Below are 21,358 nucleotides of genomic sequence, written 5' to 3' on the forward strand. Positions count from 1 at the left end.
TCTATAAGATATTCTCCACTATCTTACTAGGCCGGATGGCTATCCGGCGCCCAGAACGTCATTGGCCCATACCAAAGAGGCTTCACTCCAGGCAAATCAGCAACAGATCAGATTTTCTCTCTGCGGCAAGCGATGGAGAAACTGTTGGAATATGGACAACAGTTGCACCATCTATTCATCGACTTTAAAGCCGCCTATGATAGCATAGCCAGGGTAAAACTGTACACGGCCATGAGAGAATTGGTATCCCGACGAAATTAATAAGACTGACTAGGCTGACCCTGACCAATGTGCGAGGCCAGATAAAAGCAGCAGGATCACTCTCAAGACCATTCGACATCAACAACGGTCTACGACAAGGGGATGCGCTATCATGCGTCCTCTTTAACCTGGCCCTCGAGAAAGTGATCCGTGATGCTGAGGTAAATGCAAGAGGTACGATCCTCTTCAAGTCCACCCAATTACTGGCCTATGCTGACGATATCGACATCATGGGAAGAACGACCCGAGATGTACAAACTGCCTTCATCCAGATCGAGCAGGCGGCGCGAGATCTTGGGCTGCACATCAATGAAGGCAAGACAAAATATATGGTGGCAACGTCAGCACCGAAGACGAATCAATCAACAACATCAAACCGCACTGGTCAAACACAAACACGAAGAAGAATAAGGATAGGAGAATACAACTTTGAGACCGTTGATAATTTCTCCTATCTAGGGTCGAAAATCACAACCGATAACAACTACGATGATGAAATCCGCGCACGGTTGTTGTCAGCCAACAGAGCCTATTTCAGCTTACAAAGACTGTTCCGCTCGAAACGTCTCACCATAGGGTCAAAGCTCTTACTGTACAAGACTATGATCTTGCCAGTCCTCATGTATTCCTCGGAAACTTGGGTTTTTAGCAAGAAAAATTGCGAACTCTTGGCCGCGTTCGAGAGAAGAATCCTCCGAAGAATTTTTGGCCCCCTACATGAGGATGGACGATTCCGTAGCCTACACAATGACGAAATCTATGAGCGATACCATGACCGTCAGGTTGTGGATAAAATCCGGCTCAATAGGTTACGGTGGGAGGGTCACTTAATCCGTATGGATGAAGATGATCCAGCCCGGAAAGTCTATAAGGGCAATATCTATGGTAGAAAAAGAAGACGAGGCAGACCCTGCCTAAGATGGAGCGATGGCGTGGGTCAGGACGCCAGACAGCTTTTAGGGATATCGAATTGGTGGACCTCGGCGCAAAACCGGGATGTCTGGAGTTCCTTATTAATTAATCTTCATACCCGAAGCGCCCGGCTTCCGGTATCCCGACTTATTTTTAAATGGGAACTGTGGTGCTTTTTTACTTTGTAGATCGTGTTTTTAGCTTGATTCCACGATTTTTTGCCATTCATTATAGTCGGTAATCGCGTAAGAGAGGTTACTTTTTCTCTTTGCTCACGAAATTGCCACCACATAATGTGCGTTCCTCAAGTTTTTTTTTATTCGTGGCTCGATCCGTAAGACGGCAATCAACGGCCGATATTGAGGTGCGATGGTCTTATAGGGAACGGCGTTGCAGTCAGTGATGGTGATAAAATGTCAACGTCTTATGAGAATATAGTCGATTTGCGTTTTGCTGTTCCCATCATAAAATATAGAAAGATGAGAAAATCGTTTGATGAACCATGTATTCATAATTATAAAGTCGTTGGTGTCCGGTAATTCGACAACATGCATGTCATCCTCATTGAGTGCTTCAAACACGTTTCCCCTATGGCACCTGTTGCCGTCTGCCTTTTCACCCATATGCCCATTAAGGTCGCCCGCAATGATAATATAGTCATCAGCAGGCACGTTGAAGGTCTTCGTATCGAAAAGTTTCCAGAAAAAATCTTCCTCGGCATCAAGTCAACCTGTCTGTGGTGCGTACGCGGCGAAGAAGTGAATAGTGCGATCAGCTGATATAATTGTGAGGTTCATTAGTCGGTCATCACATCGCTTGACTTCTTCAATGGAATCACGGAAACCCTCAGAGATGATAATGCCAACAACGTATTGTGTGTGTGGGCTACCAAAACAGAGGAGTTTATAGTCATTTTTACCGAGGTCGCGTTCTATGTCCGAGCTTTTGTTACCAGACCATCAGGTGAACGATCATTTTGTTTTTAACGACATTGGATGCATGTTCTTGGTCGGCATGCGGGGAATATTGGAAAATGGTTCTAATAAATTCAAAGCCCATAATATGAGCTAAAACAAGTAACATAGGAATACTGGTAGAAATCGTTATGGTTAAAATTAAGAGAAAATAACTGTCATTTCCTTCTATCACTCTTGGATTGGTATTGGTTGATCAATCAATATTGATAATTTGTGTTTCTGTTCCGGTTATGTTTGCTTTGGAGTAATCGCTTCGAAATTAAATGATTAAAATAAAAGAGTTCGTCCGAAAAACCTAGTTACTAATTGTCAATCTAGTGCACATCTTTCTAACGTTTATGAATTGATGTGAAATCCGTTGGCACATGAGAGGCTATGAATGCGGTTGTTTACAAAGAAGAGCCACTTTTTCTATGGTGTTACAGTCCGATGTCAGTCATTGGCCTTCGTCTCCATTTTTCTAGCTCGACGCCTTCCAATGTCGGAGAACGAATAACGTGTAAAGCTCTATTCATACAGATTATTGCGCATGTACGCCGTTCTGCGTATTCCAGTGGGACTTTATGGAAGTATTTCGTTCTTGTCTCAATGCAAACTAATGAAAAATGAATGTATGTAAAATTAGTATGATTTTGATCGACAAATGCAACTACTGTTCTTTGAGATTGTAATCATTCGTTAATTTATCCGAACTGATGTAAAATTCACAACTGAAAAAGGAACAAATTTGGCGCAGCAGAACTTTCTCGTGAAATCAAAAAGAAGTTCGAATTGCACTCTACACATGGAACTACTTTATATATATATATAATGGTTATAATGCTTGTATTCTTGAGAGGTACATATGTGCAATTTGATATAGATAGGTTCCAACGGAACAATTCCTTAAGACCTGTGCTGTCACTGTTGTATCTTATTCGCCATCCCCATCCCCCATCTACCTTCACTTTGTCTAAGATTCTCCTGAGAGGTCGACGTTCGAAAGCATTAACTTTTTGCTCTCCGGTCTGTTTCATCTACGTCTTGTTGCAGTAACGCAACACAGGCCGAATCAACGTTTAATATATTCTGAACTTTATTTTCCGGTGTACATTTGTACGTTTCAGAATTGTCAGAGCTGATTTTAACTATAAACAATGCGGTATGCGATATTAAATTGAGATGCAATATTGAAAAAGTCACTATTCATTTATAATTTTTATTTGTAGTTTTGATAGTTTAGATTTAGTACAACACCACGGACCAATAAGCTTAACATATTCACTTGGATTTTTGCTAAACTGGGAATACCAACAACTTGAAAATTTTTCCGAAGAAATAAATTAAAAGCGGGATCAATCCCCAATAGAAAAGTGTCCGTACCCAGAACAAGCTGAAAATATACATATAACAAATATTGTGATGAAATAAATAAATCTAGAATCAACTTACATCAAAAGTTTTCGTTTAGCTTTTGGGAGGCTTTCATCATTGTCTTTAAGGACATATTTCCGAATACCAACTACGAAGTTTTTGATGTACTCATCATAGTCCAATTGAGATATATCACAAGAAAATTCATCTCCTAACTTGTCAGCTTTTATTTCTGCTACGAGTTGTTTTTGATTTCTATTTTCGAAAATCCACTGATTCAACACGAAGAATGTCCCTGAAATGGAATCTCTGTTTTTCTTTAAAGTGCTTTCATAAAAAATACTTAAATACTTACCAAGATCACAAGATATTTGCAGTTTCTTAGCAATTTTCATCATGATTGGCTTCGAACCTTGCCATTTCAGTATGATATCAAAAACATAAGCAGGAAGCAAATGGAAAAACGTTTCATAGAATCTATGCATTAACCGATTTGTTCTGAAGTCGAAGTGCGGATAGAGCATCAAATATTTTGATGGAAATTTTCTAGACCATTTCTGAGTATAGAAGCCTAACTCCTTCCAAAAGATTGGGCGCAGTTGTCCGGATGTGCAATTATAAACTTGTGCACTTTGACTGCTGTAAAAAGACATCGTGAAAGTGATAATATTATTTCAAACGCTTTTGCCTTTTTGGGAAAAGTAAAAGAAAGTGTACTTATAAACATATCCTCTCCAAGCAGCTCCGATGAGGGTATTAGCCACAATGTCCACAGGAATTATGTCGCACACAAGGTCTCTATCCCCTTCAATACTTTTTATGGTACCGCGGCCGATTTCCATGATGATGCCTGTAATTGCCTGAGTGTTATCCACCCAACCTGGATAAGGCTCAGCCAATGACCCTGTTATTATAGATGGTCGCACGATCGCAACAGGAAATCTTTGACTGTACTCAGATACGATAAGTTCAGCTATTGATTTGGTCAGAGTGTAGGTATTAGGATGTGGTCCCTGTTCAAAAAACAAAAAGTAAATTTAATGAAGAAAACTCAGCGATCATCGCTAACCTTTATGATATCAAAAATAGAATCAAGGACCTCAGCTGGCAAAATTTCAATGCAATTCATGAAAGAGTCCTTGTCAAGAGGAGAACACGAGGGGTAAACTATTTCCTCAACATAATTGCGGCCTGGATTGGAAAATGCTGTTGAGACATGAACAAAGCTCTGAAATATAGGAAAACATCATCATTTGTTAGCATAGATAGAATTGTAATTCCAGACCTTAAGTTTTCGCATTTTCATGCACATTTCCATCAATCGTTTCGTGCCATGGGCGTTAAGATTTCCGGCATTCTTTAACGGCTCATTAAATTTCACAGTAGCGGCACTATGAATAACGATCGTAACATCATTTAGCACCATTTCATAGTCTGCATCACTGAGACCTAGTTTTTTATGCGGCCTATTAGATCCTTTAATAATTTAAGAAGGTAATCACGGAACTTACCCAATTTTGACTGTGTAACATCGCCAGCGACGCATACAATCTTTTCCAACAGAACCGGGTTTTTTAATCTGACGTTATTAAAGATGTCATGTTTTAGGAAATCTTTGTAACGAAAATCACTGGATACGCCTCTCTTAGGGCGAATATGAATGTAAATAGCTTTGATATCTGAACAAGTTCGCAAGAGTTTTTCAATAAGGACTTTTCCTAGAAATCCCGTGGCGCCTAGAATGATATTAGAGAAAAGTCAAAGTTGATTCTGAAAAATCTCATTGAAAGACAACTTACCCGTTATAAAAACTACGGCATCCTTATAGAATTCACTTATAGATAAATTGCGGACTGGATTATTGGATTCAGTACTTTTCCTTTCAGGATCGATACTCATTTTGACTTTAATTCTTCAACTTCATTGAATTCATAAGAGAAGCTGGAAGAAACATTTTACTCTCGTTAATATGGTTTTCATTTTTAGTGAGGGGCTACCATAATTTACTGTTAAAACACGTAGGATCAGCTTTCCTCTTTAACATGTCGTAAAAGGAAAGCGACAAAAGCTATTGATTTTAAATTTTGAATGTTCATTTATTACACTTTAAAGTTAACAATTTCACTTCTGTGGTAGCGACTAAGTTGTCTTTACCGGACATATGTTGAACGTCCGATATGTACTGGCTGATGTACGCTAAGTACTCAAGTGGATGAGCGGACGCCTTGTCGAGTTTTGGCCGTAAGGCAAAAGTCAGAGGCTTATGGTCTGTGAACACAATGAACCGCCTGCCCGCAAGGAATTGAAGAAAGATACTCACCTGTTCTGCGAAGGACCCAGCGGTTGCCAGCTTTGATTCACCGTTTGGTAAAGAGCAGCGCCTACTGCGGTGTTTGAGATATTGATGAATACGGCTAGAGGTGCATCTTATTGAGGACAAATAGCTGCGGAAATCTCGCGAACGCTGGCACTTTGTCTGGATCGGCTTGAATGCCATCAGGGATGGTAGAATGGCTTCGAAATTTCACATACTGCCGGAAAAATTTGCATTTGTCAGCGTTGAGAATTACGCCACTTTCAAGGAAGCGTTGAGAAATGCACTCAAGATGTACCAATTGCTCGGACCGGTAGAAGATGCGATCAGAATGTTATCCAAGTAGATGAAACAAAAATTCAAGTTTTCTACTATAGAGTGGATGAATCTCTAGAAGTTTTATGCTGCATTGCCAAAAGTCATCCGTGTGAAGTCGAAGAGCCCAAAAGGTGTGAAAATTCTGTGTTAGAAATACCTTCGGGAGCTACAGGATTTTAATGGTAAGCCTTGACGAAATCCAAGGTCGAGAAAACACAAATAATGCGCAAAGCCTTGGATGAGTGGAATGGAGTGCCAGTTCGGAATCGCTTGAACATTCAGGCGTCTATAATTTCCACAAGGTTGCCATTCGCCATTAGGCTTGGGGACCAAATGGAAGAGAGATGACCAACTGATGCTGTAAGGTCCGTTTATGCCCTGCCTAAGTATTATACAACATTTCGCAACACTTTCCGCGCAACAGTGAACTTCTGGGTTGGGAGAGGACGAACCTATGAGAAGATTGGGGAACTAGTAGTGTTGATGTGATGCTGGACATCATGCTTAATTGGCTGAGAGAATACATTCGGTAGTAATGCTGTGATATTTTTGGAGGAGTGCGCGAATGCGTGGATCGGCAACGTCCTCAAAAATGATAGAAATTGTGTTGTTGTTCGAGCAGGTTGAAATTTTCCTTAACGACCAAAGAGTGGTTGTGTGGTCTATCAGGGACCAACGCTGCATGTCTACCAGCTGCCTATAGTGACAAAGGAAGTCTGCGCCTAATACGGAAACACTGATGCCAGCTAGTGTGAAACACTACGAAAAGGTCCGAGGCCAGCCAAGACTCACGTCTACTTACTTGTAGCCGCAAGTTGCGATTGACGTGGAGTTTACTACCGATAATTTCAGCTGCAGAGGAATAGCTTGTTGGGTATCGAGACGGGGGGGGGGGGGGGGGACTAAGACTTCCGTCCCTGTGTCTATCAGATAATTGCATCCATTAAGGGGGTTGCACACTGTAAAGCGAAGTGTTGCTGTAATTCGGGTAGATGTCGTTACACTTCCCAATGAACTCAGTTTTTTGGAATCGCGAGAAAAGTTCCTGGGCTGGTACACTTTGTGCAAACCTAGGATGGTACCAACATACGCTGGAGTTCGATGCGGACCGCGGCATGCGGCTACTCGAACGTCGATTTCTCGAGGTGCCTTCGAACGAATTCGCAACGGCTCTCTCAAATGCAAAGCATTCACCGCTGCCGTCAGTGTGGCTGAATTGGCATCTTAAGCCCGCCATCCACGTAAAGTTTTCCCTGTCAGTTATGCCTGAACAGCCCGCATTTAACCGGCGGCCACAACGTGGATGGGATGTCTATCGGTTTTGGCTGTTCGGCCAACCGGGCAGATATTTTTGTTTAGGCTGTGAGCGAGGATTTCATATTTATTTAGGCTGCGATAATTTTATGCGCATCTTTATTGCTAATGACGATTTTTGATAAATGCTTACATACAAAAATGTCAAATTCTCGCCTCAAGTCCTACCACGTTTTGAACTAATAATGTTGCAGCTTACCGGTACGTGGATGGTGAATTCAGTTTAACTGGTGGGCGGGTGCATTGTGGGCTCTTCCGGCGTAACCCATAAGCCGAATTGAACGTGGATGGCGAGCTTTATCCGCAGTCGGCGCCAACACCTCCAGAGAACTGCCGTATGACCTGATCCTTCAACCGGAGGTAGGTGAATGCACGTCGGCGATGAGTTTTTATTATTTTTTTTCTGAAAACGCCCGGGAACTGGACGTTCAGAGCTCGGAAAGAAAGAGGGTTTCGTACTTTACTTGTATGAATATCACCATTTTTCATACTTTTTTATGATTCATTTTCCTATTTTTATTTCTTTAAATTTTTCAGATTTATGTTTCTATTTTTATTCCTTTCAATATCTGTCTGTCTGCCTATCACGCCGAATTTACTCGAAAACGGCTCAACCAATTTTCTCGAAATTCGGTAAGAAGTTGTGGACTATGATCTCCTTTACATATAGCCAGTGGTGCCGTTTTGGGCTGAGTTTGAGGGGGGAGGCTCCCCACACTTGTGAAAGGGGTGTGTAAATTTTTTTTCCATCAAATATGGTCATGTGGGGTATCAAATGAAAGGGCTTAATTAATACTTTTCCGAAACGATCATGTTCATGATATTAGGTGAAACATAGAGGAATTAGAGCTCAAAATGTGTGCCCCAAAAAATGATACAGATCTACAGATCTCGTTCTTAGAAACTGTCCAATCAAAAAATCTGAAGAAAATCACAGTGGTGTATCCTTACGAAATCTAGGCCTCAAAATACATCTCATTCCGATATCTGAACAAATAAAGTTAATAATACTATATTCTCATGTTTTAGAAATTTACCCCTCTTAAGTTCATCCTAGAAGTACAAAACTTAACACTGGTGAAAGAGATAAGGCACAATTTGGTCAAGTTTGAAGAAAATACAACTATAATTAAAAAAGTTATAAAGGGTGAAACTTCGCCATTTTTTTTTGTGAATTTCATGGATTCTACAACGTGTATGTATTAATTTTTTTAGTTTTTTAATCATTTGTACATCAATCTCAATTACTCCTGCCAGACATATGTGTGTATGTAGGTATATATACGTGGTAATGAAGTTTGCGGATAGTGTCAAATTCAGATAGATATATTTGTACATTAAACCAGCGGTATTCAATATACGTACTATGTATGTACTTATGTATTCTTTTGTGCACCAAGTAAATCGGAAATATGGGTACGATCAATTTATATACATACAGGAATACAGTTCTTGCTTCTTAGGGTGAGGATGATATTCATGTCTGTAATATGTTGGATTGAAAAATGTGCGTAGAAATTTCTCACCTAAGTTGAACACAAAACCTTTATTCCTGAAGCATCAGCTTCTGGTGTTGCGTCTTGTTTCTTATTAATTTTCTGCTTTAAGTTTATTTGAAGGCTCTTTAATTATTATATGATTGATATAAATAAAAACTAAATTTGTTTAACTTGAGGACTTCTTCTTTCCTTATTCCTTTCTAGCACGCAAGACTCATCTTAATAAAGGGACATCCTGCAATAGAATGGGCTGAGGATGCCAAGGCGGGGAGGGAATCTAAAAGACCGCGTCTCATTGCACATCTAAGGCAGGAGAAACATCGGTTGTGGATGGCGGCACTCGGGCCCGGAGTTTCACGGTTATACGCGCGCAGCCGAGCCGATAATTAAGGTTTTGTGTAAACACAAAACCTTATTAAAATCGGTTTACCGTCTGTCTGTCTGTCTGTCTGTCCGTCTGTCTGTCTGTCTGTCTGTCTGTCTGTCTGTCTGTCTGTCTGTCTGTCCGTCACACGCATTTTTCTCGGAAACAGTTATAGCGATTGACACCAAATTTGGTACAAAGGTGTGAACTGTGAACGCTCACGCATACAGTGAGTTACATCACTTTGCGTTGAATTTAAGGGGGGGTCCCCATACATGCAAAAGGGGGGTGTAAATTTTTTTTTCATCAAATATAGTCATGTGGGGTATCAAATTAAAGGTCCCGGTTAGTACTTTCCGAAGCCGGTCTTATTTTTGACATTTGTTAGAAAGGTGGGGAGTGCGGAGGGTTGAAAGTGATCATTCCTTTAAGAGGGCCATTCTCAGAAACTACTAAACCGAAAAATCTGAAAAAAATCAGGAGGCTGCCACTATATGGTACCTGGGCTCCGAAATACCTTCCATACTGATATCTGTACAAATAAAGTTAATAATAGTATATTACCATAATTTTTAGTAATTGGCTGCAAAACCCCCCTTAAGTTCATGTTAGCAACATGAAATTTCGCAATAATATAGGGTATAACATAGAGTATGATCTCACCAAGTTTGGTCGAAATACCACTATTACTAACAAAGTTATAATACGTCAAAGTTGTCACTTCCTCGTAAATTCAAGACTATGAATGTCAATGTCATCCGAAAGTGGATATTCTCACATAATATATGCATATATTACGTGCTACGTACAAAGAAATACACAAAACCTTTCGTACCTGAAGCGTCCAGCTTCCGGTTTCCCGACTTGTTTTTTTTTACTTTCGCTTTCCAATTTAGCTCTCGTATTGAACATTCGTTAGGTGCATGCGGAGTCCCATGTTGGCTCTATTTTTCAGGTTCCCCGTATCGATAAAGGACACGTGAAAGTTTGTATAACGGCACGTAGAGTTTCGAAGAACCCCCCTCCCGACATTATCGAGCGTGGCTAGCATAGAGACCAGCAAGCTCGTATCGACGACCAATTTCGCTAAGCTTTTAGGTTTTGGGATAGCTCTCCCCTCTTGGTCGTCTCCGACCACTTAGGATGATCATTCATCATCATCCACGGCGCAACAACCGGTATCCGGTCTAGGCCTGCCTTAAAAAGGAACTCTAGATATCCCGGTTTTACGCCGAGGTCCACCAATTCAATATCCCCAAAAGCTGTCTGACGTCCTGGCTTACGCCTTCGCTCCATCTTAGGCAGGGTCTACCTCGTCTTCTTTTTCTACCATAGATATTGCCCTTATAGACTTTCCGGGTGGGATCATCCTCATCCATACGGATTAAGTGACCCGCCCACCGTAACGTATTCAGCCGGATTTTATCCGCAACCTGACGGTCATGGTATCGCTCAGGATGATCATTGACCATCGCAATTCACAATTTGTCGTTACAAATTATTCAACAAGGGTCCCAAAAGTTGACCGAAATATGACTAATATAATGGTTGATGATTGAATTCTAACTAATTTTCCTCATGGGGTTTCCCTACTTAGGCTTGTTGCAATATGTAGAATCTCAGATATGCAAATATTTTTTAAAAATAACAAAAGAAGAAGAATATAAGATCGAGAATATTATAAAGAAGGGATGACTGAAACAACTGCCGACTAATTTGCATTTCTATGCCTACTGCCTCGCGTTCCGTTCTTTGTGCTGTAAATATTTTGAGTTTCAATTTGAAATTGCGGCAGTACATTACCACACATTGAACGAATAAGTTTAATTATAATGTTCTATATTAGTCTGGTCTGGAGTTTAAATTTACATTCTAAACGAAACTTTTTACCACTGGGAGCAATTAAAACGCAACTTTATAACATTAAAAGTGTCTTTTATTCAAATGAAAACAAATTTTTTCTGGTTTCCTTATGGCCCCCTCTAGACCCTTAGCACCCACAAGAGGGCGTTATCGTCCACTTTGAGAAAGACTGATACAAGACATGATACTGCTAGTTTTGGTAGAAAACGCACATTCGTTATCCGTTTGCGCCAATCAAGAGCCCACGCATTAAAATCACCCGCTATTGTTATCAACCAACGTGTTGCATACAAAACCAGAGTGCTCTGTATCTGTTCATACTCGGTAAGTGTCGCACTGCGCTGAGCATAGCAGCTGTAGATGTGAATACCCATCATCTTCGCTCTGATGAAGCCTTCCTTCGGATGCTCTATCATTTCCTGGAAGGCTTGTTCTCCGTAACCTCATAGCACTGCCTGGCCCGTTTGGTCGTGAACCCAAAAGCCACCAACTTGGCTCATTCCGGGCACCTGCTGCTGCCTGCAATGTGCCCTTTTTTTCTTTGCGCTGTAAGCAGTTTGGGCCAGCTCCACAGTCTATGCTGATATGTCCTTCCACTTCACATTTCCTGCATTGCTTCGACCTGACATTTGGACTAGTGTATGCCTTCGCAATGTGACCGAAGGAAACCAAGGCATCTAAAGCATCGCTTCAGTGTCACCTGCTCTCTAAGTCAACACCACCCAGCCTATTCTTACTTTTTCTACTGATAACAGTTTGAATGATGCCTATGCTGGTAGGCTGATAATGGCGGTTTGTGTTCCCCCGTAGGCTTTCCTCAGCGTTTTCAACGCTTCTCCAGAACGTCACGAACCCCCTCCTTTGTGGTGATTTCATCTATATCTTTGTAGATTATAGTGATCTCCACCTTCTAGCCCTTATGTCCTAACGACTTTCCGATTTGGCTCAAGAATTACATTAAATTACATCCTTGGATTTCTTGAGCTGCATCATAAGATTTCTTTCTGGGAGCGCCTGAAAATGCTCGATCATATGGATGGATTATTTTTAGTTTACAATGTCTTCTGATTGTTAGCAATATGTTTTTGCAGTTTAGATCCCCCGCGCCACTGTCTAAAAAGTGTTTGTAATCGCGGATTAGCAATGCACATGGTTGCTCACGCTTCCTCTACTGCACTACACCACTAGGATGACACATTCGTCACCAATTCTGAGATAATACGTATATTCCATTGTACGTCGTAACCCGCCATGGAGTTCTCGCCCTTACCCAATATGTGTCTTATCCACTGCCACTTACGTTTTCTGTCGGTGAAGCTACTCATTTGTTATTGTTTCAAGCCATACTTTCCTGATGAGATGACGCTGATATCAATTGATGATAACTTAAAATTTAGATAACGATGGTGATCATTTTCTTTGCGCTCTTTCCATATAGTAACATAGAGAGAAACTTGAAGCGAAGCAATCGTAATTGTAGAGATGCTCAGATTTTAGGTAAAATAATGAAAGTTCCGTGACACCATCGTCAGAAGCAACGATTCTTTAATTGAGAACCTTTTATCCTCAATCCGACTCTGCCATCAGTGTAGACGAAGTTTCGAAAGAAGGATGGCATCACCCATTGAACGCCACTATGTCTTCCGGGTAAGGCAGAATTAAGGGCGTCATCGATAATGAGCAAAAACATTATTCGTGGTAAAATATTGCTCTGTAGGACTCCGCTGTGGACCTTAAATTTCTCTCAGAATTTACTTCGATACAACACCAATATTTTGCATCGTCTGATATTATTTCGCCGGAGTGACTCTTTTGCCCTACTGCCAAAGCCAGGCGATCAACGGTAAAGACCCAACACTTAGTATTCTCGGGAGGATTGCCTATAGTTTGTCTAGTTTACACACCAAGAAAGTTTTATCGCTGCTGGCCCATAGCGGGATCATCGAAACTGCCGGTTTTGAATTTGGGGGGTCGCTGTTCTGCACCCTTGCGAACGGGCGCAGTAGCAACCTGTAATCGCGTAAGCGATAATCAAATGATGGTCCCTTTCAAGGCAATATTAGTATCCTTTTTGATATGGAAAGACAACTCTTAAATACACTGTCGATCGCGCTGTGGTCGATCAGACTAGATGTTCGCTACTGGTCAGTCACAACCAAACTGTGTTGAAAAATGTGTCACCGATAACGAAGTAGCTGGTTACAAGACCATGTATTCACATCAGATACTCAATTAACTAGCAGGCTACCCTTGCATAACGATTGCAGTGTCACTTTTAGGAAGCCCCTCTTCAACTGTGTATAGTTGCTCATAGAAGGCATCCTTCTTTCCTATATCAGAAATTACAATTTTGTTGCTCCTAACCGGGTCTCAAGTCATGAAAACGCTAATTTTGCAAGCCAGTAGGTTTTCTAGAGTATAATAACAAAGGCGGTCAAAGGGTAGTATAGGTCCCAGGGCGAAACGTGGATTGGTACCCACGATGGAGCATAAAACCTGGAAAACGCCTGCTAAACCAACACCAACAGTTCTACTACCAAATCCTATCTCCACCTCGACGTGGTGATCGCTGGGATTTCTTTCTTCACGAAAAGCTGCATACGGAGAAGGATGAAGGCGAGTCTCCCGCGCCGAAGAACGGGACTAAATGTACCAACTGGTCCTCCAGGTTGGGGGCTGGGTAGAGCTGACAACTGACAGCTTTGAAAATATAAGCAAAAGGCTATGCACTCTGCGTTTGTGAGGCAAGTTTAGAAATATAAGCCTCATAAACGTTCACGCCCCTACAGAGGAGACTGCAGAGTCGGAGAAGTAGACCTTCTACGAGGCAGTTGAGCGGACCCTCGAAGCCTGTCCCAAGTATGATATTAAAATCATACTTGGAGATATCAACAGTCAAGTAGGGAGGGAGCCAGTATTCAGGCGATACGTTGGCTCCCATAGCTTACATAAGGATACCAATGATACCGGATTGCGCATTATCCAGTTAGCAGCATCACACGAAATGGTTGTTGGAAGTACCTGGTTTACGTGGAAAGCGGTTCACAAACATACGTGGGCCTCTCCAGACGGGACCATTTTCAGCCAAATTGACCACGTGCTGATTGAGCGCCGCCATCTCTCAGCCTTGATGAATGTCAGAACATATAGGGAAGAATGCTGCATACCGAGTTATGTTTCATTCTCAAAGAACGCGGGCACGCGCAGAGACTTATCACGAACTCCGTCGAGCGGAGAAGCGACTTCACAGACGGAAAAAGGAAGAATGGGAGAACCAACAAGTCTGTGAACTAGAAAAATACAGGGAGCAACCGCACCAGGCGCGGAAGTTTTACCAACAAGTCAGCAGGATGAATCCTTATACACCTTGATGCTCATCCTGCCGAGACAAAGAGGGAAGACTGATTTCCGACAGAATGGGCATATTGGATCGATGGGTTGAGTACTTTAAGAGATCCTGAACAACCAGAACATCGGCGAGTTGAAGGTACCGCCGACTGAAGACGACGGACAAATACTGCCACCACCAAGTATACAAGAAACAGTCCGTGCAATTCATCGGCTTAAAAATCATAAATCGGCAGGGCCGATGGAATTACAGCCGAATTAGTTAAATATGGAGGCGAGCAATTACACCAAGTGGTTCATCAACTTGCGCTCAAAGTATGTGACAGCGAATCAATGCCTGACGATTGGCAATGAGGCATTATCTGTCTTATACATAAAATGGGAGATATCACACAGTGCAGCAATTATAGAAGTATAACGTTGCTAAGTACCATCTATAAGATATTCTCCACCATCTTGCTAGGCCGGATAGCCCCAGACTCCCAGAACATCATTGGCCCATACCAAAGAGGCTTCACTCCAGGCAAATCAGCAACAGATCAGATTTTCTCTGTGCGGCAAGCGATGGAGAAACTGTTGGAATATGGACAACAGTTGCACCATCTGTTCATCGACTTTAAAGCCGGCTATGATAGCATAGCCAAGGTAAAACTGTACACGGCCATGAGAGAATTCGGTATCCCGACGAAATTGATAAGACCGACTAGGCTGACAATGACCAATGTCCGAGACCAGATAAAAGCAGCAGGATCACTCTCAAGACCATTCGACATCAACAACGGTCTACGACAAGGGATGCCCTATCATGCGTCCTCTTTAACCTGGCCCTCGAGAAAGTGATCCGTGATGCTGAAGTAAATGTAAAGGGTATGATCCTCTTTAAGTCCACCCAACTACTGGCCTATGTTGACGATATCGACTTCATGGGGAGAACCACCCGAGACGTCTTCATCCAGATCGAGCAGGCGGTGATCGACGCGAGATCTTGGGCTGCACATCAACGAAGGCAAAACAAAATATATGGTGGCAACGTCAGCACCGAAGACGAACCACGAACCAACAACATCAAACCGCACTGGTCAAACACGAAGAAGAATAAGGATAGGAGAATACAACTTTAAGACCGTTGATAATTTCTCCTATCTAGGGTCGAAAATCACAACCGGTAACAGCTACGATGATGAAATGTTGTCAGCCAACAGAGCCTATTTCAGCTTACAAAAACGGTTCCGCTCGAAACGTCTCACCATAGGGTCAAAGCTCTTACTGTACAAGACTATGATCTTGCCAGTCTTCATGTATTCCTCGGAAACTAGGTTTCTTAGTAAGAAAAATTGCGAACTCTTCACCGCGTTCGAGAGAAGTATCCTCCGAAGAATTTTTGGTCCCCTACATGAGGATGGACGATTCCGTAGCCGTCCGGTTCTGGATAAAATCCGGATCAATAGGTTACGGTGGACGGGTCACTTAATCCGTATGGATGAGGATGATCCCACCCGGAAAGTCTATAAGGGCAATATCTATGGTAGAGAAAGCAGACGAGGCAGACCCTGCTTAAGATGGAGCGATGGCATAGGTCAGGACGCCAGACAGCTTTTAGGGATATTGAATTGGTGGACCTCGGCGCAAAACCGGGATGTCTGGAGTTCCTTATTAAGGCAGGCCTAGACCGGATACCGGTTGTTGCGCCGTTGATGTTGATGATGAAATAGCGATTATATAGTATTCAAAATATTTGATATTGATTAGAGTTTTCCGATAATTTGAAACATATCATCGCAACTTTGAAAATGTTCTTCTTTGGAGTTTTTTGGGAGTTCCTCTTGTCTTTTTTGCCTCATGGGGCGGTACTTTTCCTTGTAAGGAAAATTTCCTTCAGGACATTAAGTTGTTAATCACAAGGACACAAAAGAACACGGTTCTCATGGAACTTTAGAAAAACTTAGAAAAACCGTTCTGTTCATTTGCGATTAGCTGATGGTTTTGGAGGATGAAAATGACATGTATTAGGAATACTTTTGATGAACCTGTAAAATATGCATAGCACTTATATTGACTTTTATTTCACCCAGATTTTAGTAAACCGGAAGCACGAAACCGATCTACTGGAAAAATTGGAGTAATAGACCCTTGTTGGATTACAAAACTGGTGCAGATTCTCCTGTAACTTTTAATGTCTTAATCAATTCAGAAGAGGAAAATTCATCAGAAAATCGGCACTCGCCAGATATATCTATTGCAATTGTGTAAAGTTAATTAATGAGAAGTGACTGGTTAGATAGTAAATTTAGGTGCAAAGGTAAATTATCCAGCAGATGAGAATATCTGATCTGATCTAATATTTCTGTCAAGGTAAGTACATATTGATAAAAACATGGCCAATATAGTATATTTCCTGATGATATAACTTGCGTAACCGTACTAGCAAATTAGTTTATTTGGAGCCGCGATTGCGGAGATCTCAGTTTGAAATCAGGTTGCACTGCGAAAGCGCTGCAACTCCATCCGATTGCAGTTACAAAATGTGTGTAAATGCAATAGATGAAAGCAATGCACTATGAAATTGCATCTGCGTCAAAGAAGCAAGATGTGAAAGTGATCAAACCTGAATGTTACACATGTGAGTTATACGTTTTTTGATCCCATAAACAGCAACGCAGAATCAAACGCAATGATGTTCTTTGAAAATTAAACTGTCCTGATATATTATAGGCATCCTAAAGTTATGAGAATACAAATAATATCGTCACCACTACACAATCGGAAAGGGGTTTTAAAAATCATAACTCGTATAAATATTAAAAAAAATGTTGATGTTCTTCAATTAAGTTGCTCAATTTCGGGGAAACACAATGGTGGCTTACATGCTAAATCCTCATATAGCCTTTGTAAAATCGTGGGCTTTAATTTTTCTTTCACAGTAAAATCACCATGGAACTGATTTATTAACGTATTGAAAACACTCGCTTAGATCCTAATTGAAAACAGAGTCAAATTATTTTTCACTCACTCTAGAGGCAGTTTGGAAATGCTACTCCGCAAACGCGTCCATAACTAGTAATCACTGTTCACCTACTAAATGCAGCCCAACTCCATCTGCATCTTACATCTCGGTGCATATAGGATTATGTGGAAATTGCTCCTCCGTCTTAAAGAAATAACGACTATTACCCGTGCTAATCTTACAAACACAAACGAGGAAACGGTTGTAGTTTTGTGTCTTACTTGCGGGTTTTCAGCGAAACTACGAAATAAACTCGTTGCAAGGAAAGTAATTATCATATAAATGTGCTCAGTTTACGGTTTTGCATATAACAGGTGGGAAAAATTGCCCGTTTATCAAGCCAACAATAGTTGGAAAGCTGCTGATTCATTAGATATTTTCTGTAAATAATTCATAAAAGAATTTTATCGACGTTTTATCGCATGAGATGGTCATGCTCGCAAGTGGTGATTTCGCACAGATGATTTGCTTGAATTTATCAGATTCTTGCAAGTGTCACAATTGTTTTCGCAACGTTTTTGGTATGTTGCAGATGCAAACGCGAAGCCGAAGTAGATTCAATATGCAAGCGCAAATATCATCTCACCTTGATTTAGAATTGTTATCTTAATTGCGTGGTCAAAGATGGAGCGATGGAGCATAAAACCTGGGACACGCCTGTTGAACCAACACTAACCGATCTACCAAACCCTATCTCCACCTCCACATGGTGGCCGCTGGAAGCTCTTTCTTAACGAAAAGCTGCAGATGGAGAAGGATGAGGGCGAGTCTCCCGCGCCTAAAAACGGGACAAATTTCACCAACTGGTCCCCCAGGTTGGAGGTTGGGCAAGGCTAACAACCCTACATGGAAAACAGCTTGTTACGAAGCCACAACAGAAGCCTCGGGCTGGACTGATAATGCAACGACGAACCCAACAACGACAACGGAATAACGATTTGCGCATTTTCTCATGGAACGTGCGCTCTCTGTATAGAGATGGAGCTGCCAAGCAACTAGCCGATACCCTGTCCCAATATAAGGCTGATGTAACAGTGTTGCAGGAGATACATTGGACAGGGACCAATTTCCTGGAGAAGAGTCACTCTACCATATATTATAGTGGCCATCCAGTAAACCATGCACTCGGAGTAGTTTTTTATTCAGCCAAAAAATGAAACCTGCTGGTAACCGCTTTGGAAACATAAACGAACGGCTATGCACTCTGCGCTTGCGAGGCAAATTTAGAAATATAAGCCTCATTAACGTTCACACCCCTACAGAGGAGACTGCAGAGTCGGAGAAGGATACCTTCTACGAGGCAGTAGAACAAACCCTCGAAGCCTGTTCCAGATATGATATCAAAATCATACTTGGGGATTTTAACAGCCAATTAGGGACCATATTCGGGGGATACGTTGGCTCCCATAGCTTACATAGGGATACCAATGATAACGGACTGCGGATTATTCAATTAGCAGTGTCACACGAAATGGTTGTTGGAAGTACCTGGTTTGCGCGGAAAGCGGTCCACAAACATACGTGGGCCTCTCCAGACGGGACCATTTTCAACCAAATTGACCACGTGTTGATTAAACGCCGCCACCTCTCAGCTTTGATGAATGTCAGAACATATTGGAGGACCAATATAGACACGGATCACTATCTCGTTGGCATGGTGCTCCCAGCTCCGAGGTGAGAGTTAACACTAAAGCCATGCACAATACAGCTCTTCGCAATACCTATAAAGGGGAAATGGATGCCGCAATAACCGCAGTCAACAGAAGTCATGGATCACAATCACCTGAAGAACGGCCACAAACATACTTGGCCCCAGCCGCAAAATGAGTCGGAACGGCTGGTTTGACGATGAATGTAAGTTAGCAACAGAATGGAAGAATGCTGCATACCGAGTAATGCTGCATTCACAAAGGACCCGGGCACGTGCAGAGACTTATCACAAAAATCCGTCGTGCGGAGAAGCGACTTCACAGACGGAAAAAGGAAGCCTGGGAGAACCAACAGGCCTGTTCTGGTCACACCAAGCGTGGAAGTTTTACTAACAAGCCAGCAGGATGAAGTTTTACATCCCGCGATGCTTATCTTGGCCAGACAAAGAAGATTTCCGACAGAATAGGCATATTGGAGCGATGGGTTCCGTACTTTGATGAACTACTGAAGAACCAGGGCATCGGCGAGTTGGAGCTCCCACAAACTAACGACGACGGACAAATACTGCCACCACCAAGTATAGTAGAAAGAGCTCTATCTAGGATCGAAAATCATAACCGATAACAGCTATGACGATGAAATCCGCATACGGTTGTTTGCTGCTAACAGAGGCAATTTCAGCTTACAAAAACTGTTCCGCTCGAAACGTCTCACCATAGGGTCAAAACTCTTACTGTACAAGACTATGATCTTGCCAGTCTTCATGTATGTATTCCTCGGAGACTTGGGTTCTTGGCAAGAAGAATTACAAACTTTTGGGCGCGTTCGAGAGAAGAATCCTCCGAAGAATTTTTGGCCTCCTACATGAGGATGGACGATTCCGTAGTCTACATAACGACGAAATCTATGAACGATACCATGACCGTCAGGTTGTGGATAAAATCCGGCTGAATAGGTTTCGGTGGGCAGATCACTTAATCAGTATGGATGAGGATGATCCAGCCCGGAAAGTCTATAAGGGCAATATCTATGGTAGAAAAAGAAGACGAGGCAGACCCTGCCTAAGTTGGAGCGATGGCGTAGGTCAGGACGGCAGACAGCTTTTAGGGATATCGAATTGGTGGACCTCGGCGCAAAACCGGGATGTCGGGAGTTATTAAGGCAGGCCTAGACCGGATACCGGTTGTTGCGCCGTTGATGATGATGATGAATATGGGAGTAGTGTCTATTGAGGTGGCTTAGTAGGATACGTTTGAAGACTTTTCCAATATTGGAAAGAAGAGAGATAGGCGTCATATCTTTGAGATCGCCCGAGCCGCCATTCTTAGGGATATGTATAAGGAGGGCTAATTTCCATGATACCGGGAAGTGTCCGTTGTTTAGGCAGTTTTTGAAGAGAATGGCAAGATGTTCACTGAAAGTAGGCCCCCGTCGGGGCCTAAAGATTTTTTATTGTTGGACCCGGTGATTGCAAGTTCGATTTCTTCTAGGGAGGTAAAGAAGGAGGCGAAGGGGGCCTATTCTGACTATATCAGCCGGGCAGCTGGAGAAAGAGAGGCAAAGGTAAGACCCTTCCAAGCTCAACTTTTTATCGTTGACAGTAGTGGCAACCATCGAGTTTCAGATGGGGTCCGCTGGCAATTTGGTTCTGAATAAGTGGCTGAAGTAGTCTACGCAAGCGGATATTTTTTCTTCAGGGGAGTGAAACTGGAGGTTACCTATTTTCATCGGGTAGTAGTTGACGTTAAAAGAAGATTTTTTCTTCCAGCCAATCGATTAATTATTGAGAAAACTTGTGGGCCAGGTTTGAGGGATTTGACGAGTTTCTTATAGGAGGCATTCAGTTCGGGCCCAATAGCTCCATTGATTTTGCTGGATAGGTCTTTGATGATCCCGGAGAGGAGACGGTAGTCATCATGCATCTGTTCCGTAACCGGTGAAATAATCGTTTCCCGCGTTGTTTCTATCGCGGACTAAGAGGAGGTTTGAGGGTGAAAGGCACCCGTATTTGTAGTAACCATATTCTTTAACTGGAGCGTGTTTGTCAATTGTAATTTCGAAGGCAGAGTTGACTTTCCAGATGTATGTATCTAGCTCAATATAAGAGTGGAAGCGCGATTTGTCCAAGGGAAAACTGCACGCTTTTTACTTCCCATTTAAATAATAAAATCATAGTTTCAA

The 21,358-nt window shown here is 42.1% G+C and overlaps 1 protein-coding gene across 2 annotated transcripts; it reads right to left on the bottom strand.

The window, feature by feature from the left end:
* Positions 1-3,332: 3,332 nt before the first annotated feature.
* Positions 3,333-17,707, bottom strand: LOC119651625 (putative fatty acyl-CoA reductase CG5065). 2 transcript variants are annotated; one of them, XM_038055287.1, is made up of 9 exons: positions 17,534-17,704; positions 5,303-5,444; positions 5,015-5,239; positions 4,789-4,952; positions 4,573-4,731; positions 4,221-4,516; positions 3,859-4,142; positions 3,582-3,798; positions 3,333-3,522 (listed from the first exon to the last, which is right to left on the bottom strand). In XM_038055287.1, the coding sequence occupies exons 2-9, from the start codon at positions 5,400-5,402 to the stop codon at positions 3,426-3,428; spliced, it is 1,542 nt and encodes a 513-aa protein (XP_037911215.1). In that variant the 5' UTR covers positions 5,403-5,444; positions 17,534-17,704; the 3' UTR covers positions 3,333-3,425. The 2 variants fall into 2 exon arrangements, with proteins under 2 accessions (XP_037911215.1, XP_037911216.1); XM_038055288.1 differs by lacking the exon at positions 3,333-3,522 and having other exon boundaries at positions 3,630-3,812; positions 17,534-17,707.
* Positions 17,708-21,358: the final 3,651 nt, after the last annotated feature.

The sequence above is a fragment of the Hermetia illucens genome, chromosome 3 (genome assembly GCF_905115235.1).
Source record: "Hermetia illucens chromosome 3, iHerIll2.2.curated.20191125, whole genome shotgun sequence".
NCBI classification, from domain to species: domain Eukaryota; kingdom Metazoa; phylum Arthropoda; class Insecta; order Diptera; family Stratiomyidae; genus Hermetia; species Hermetia illucens.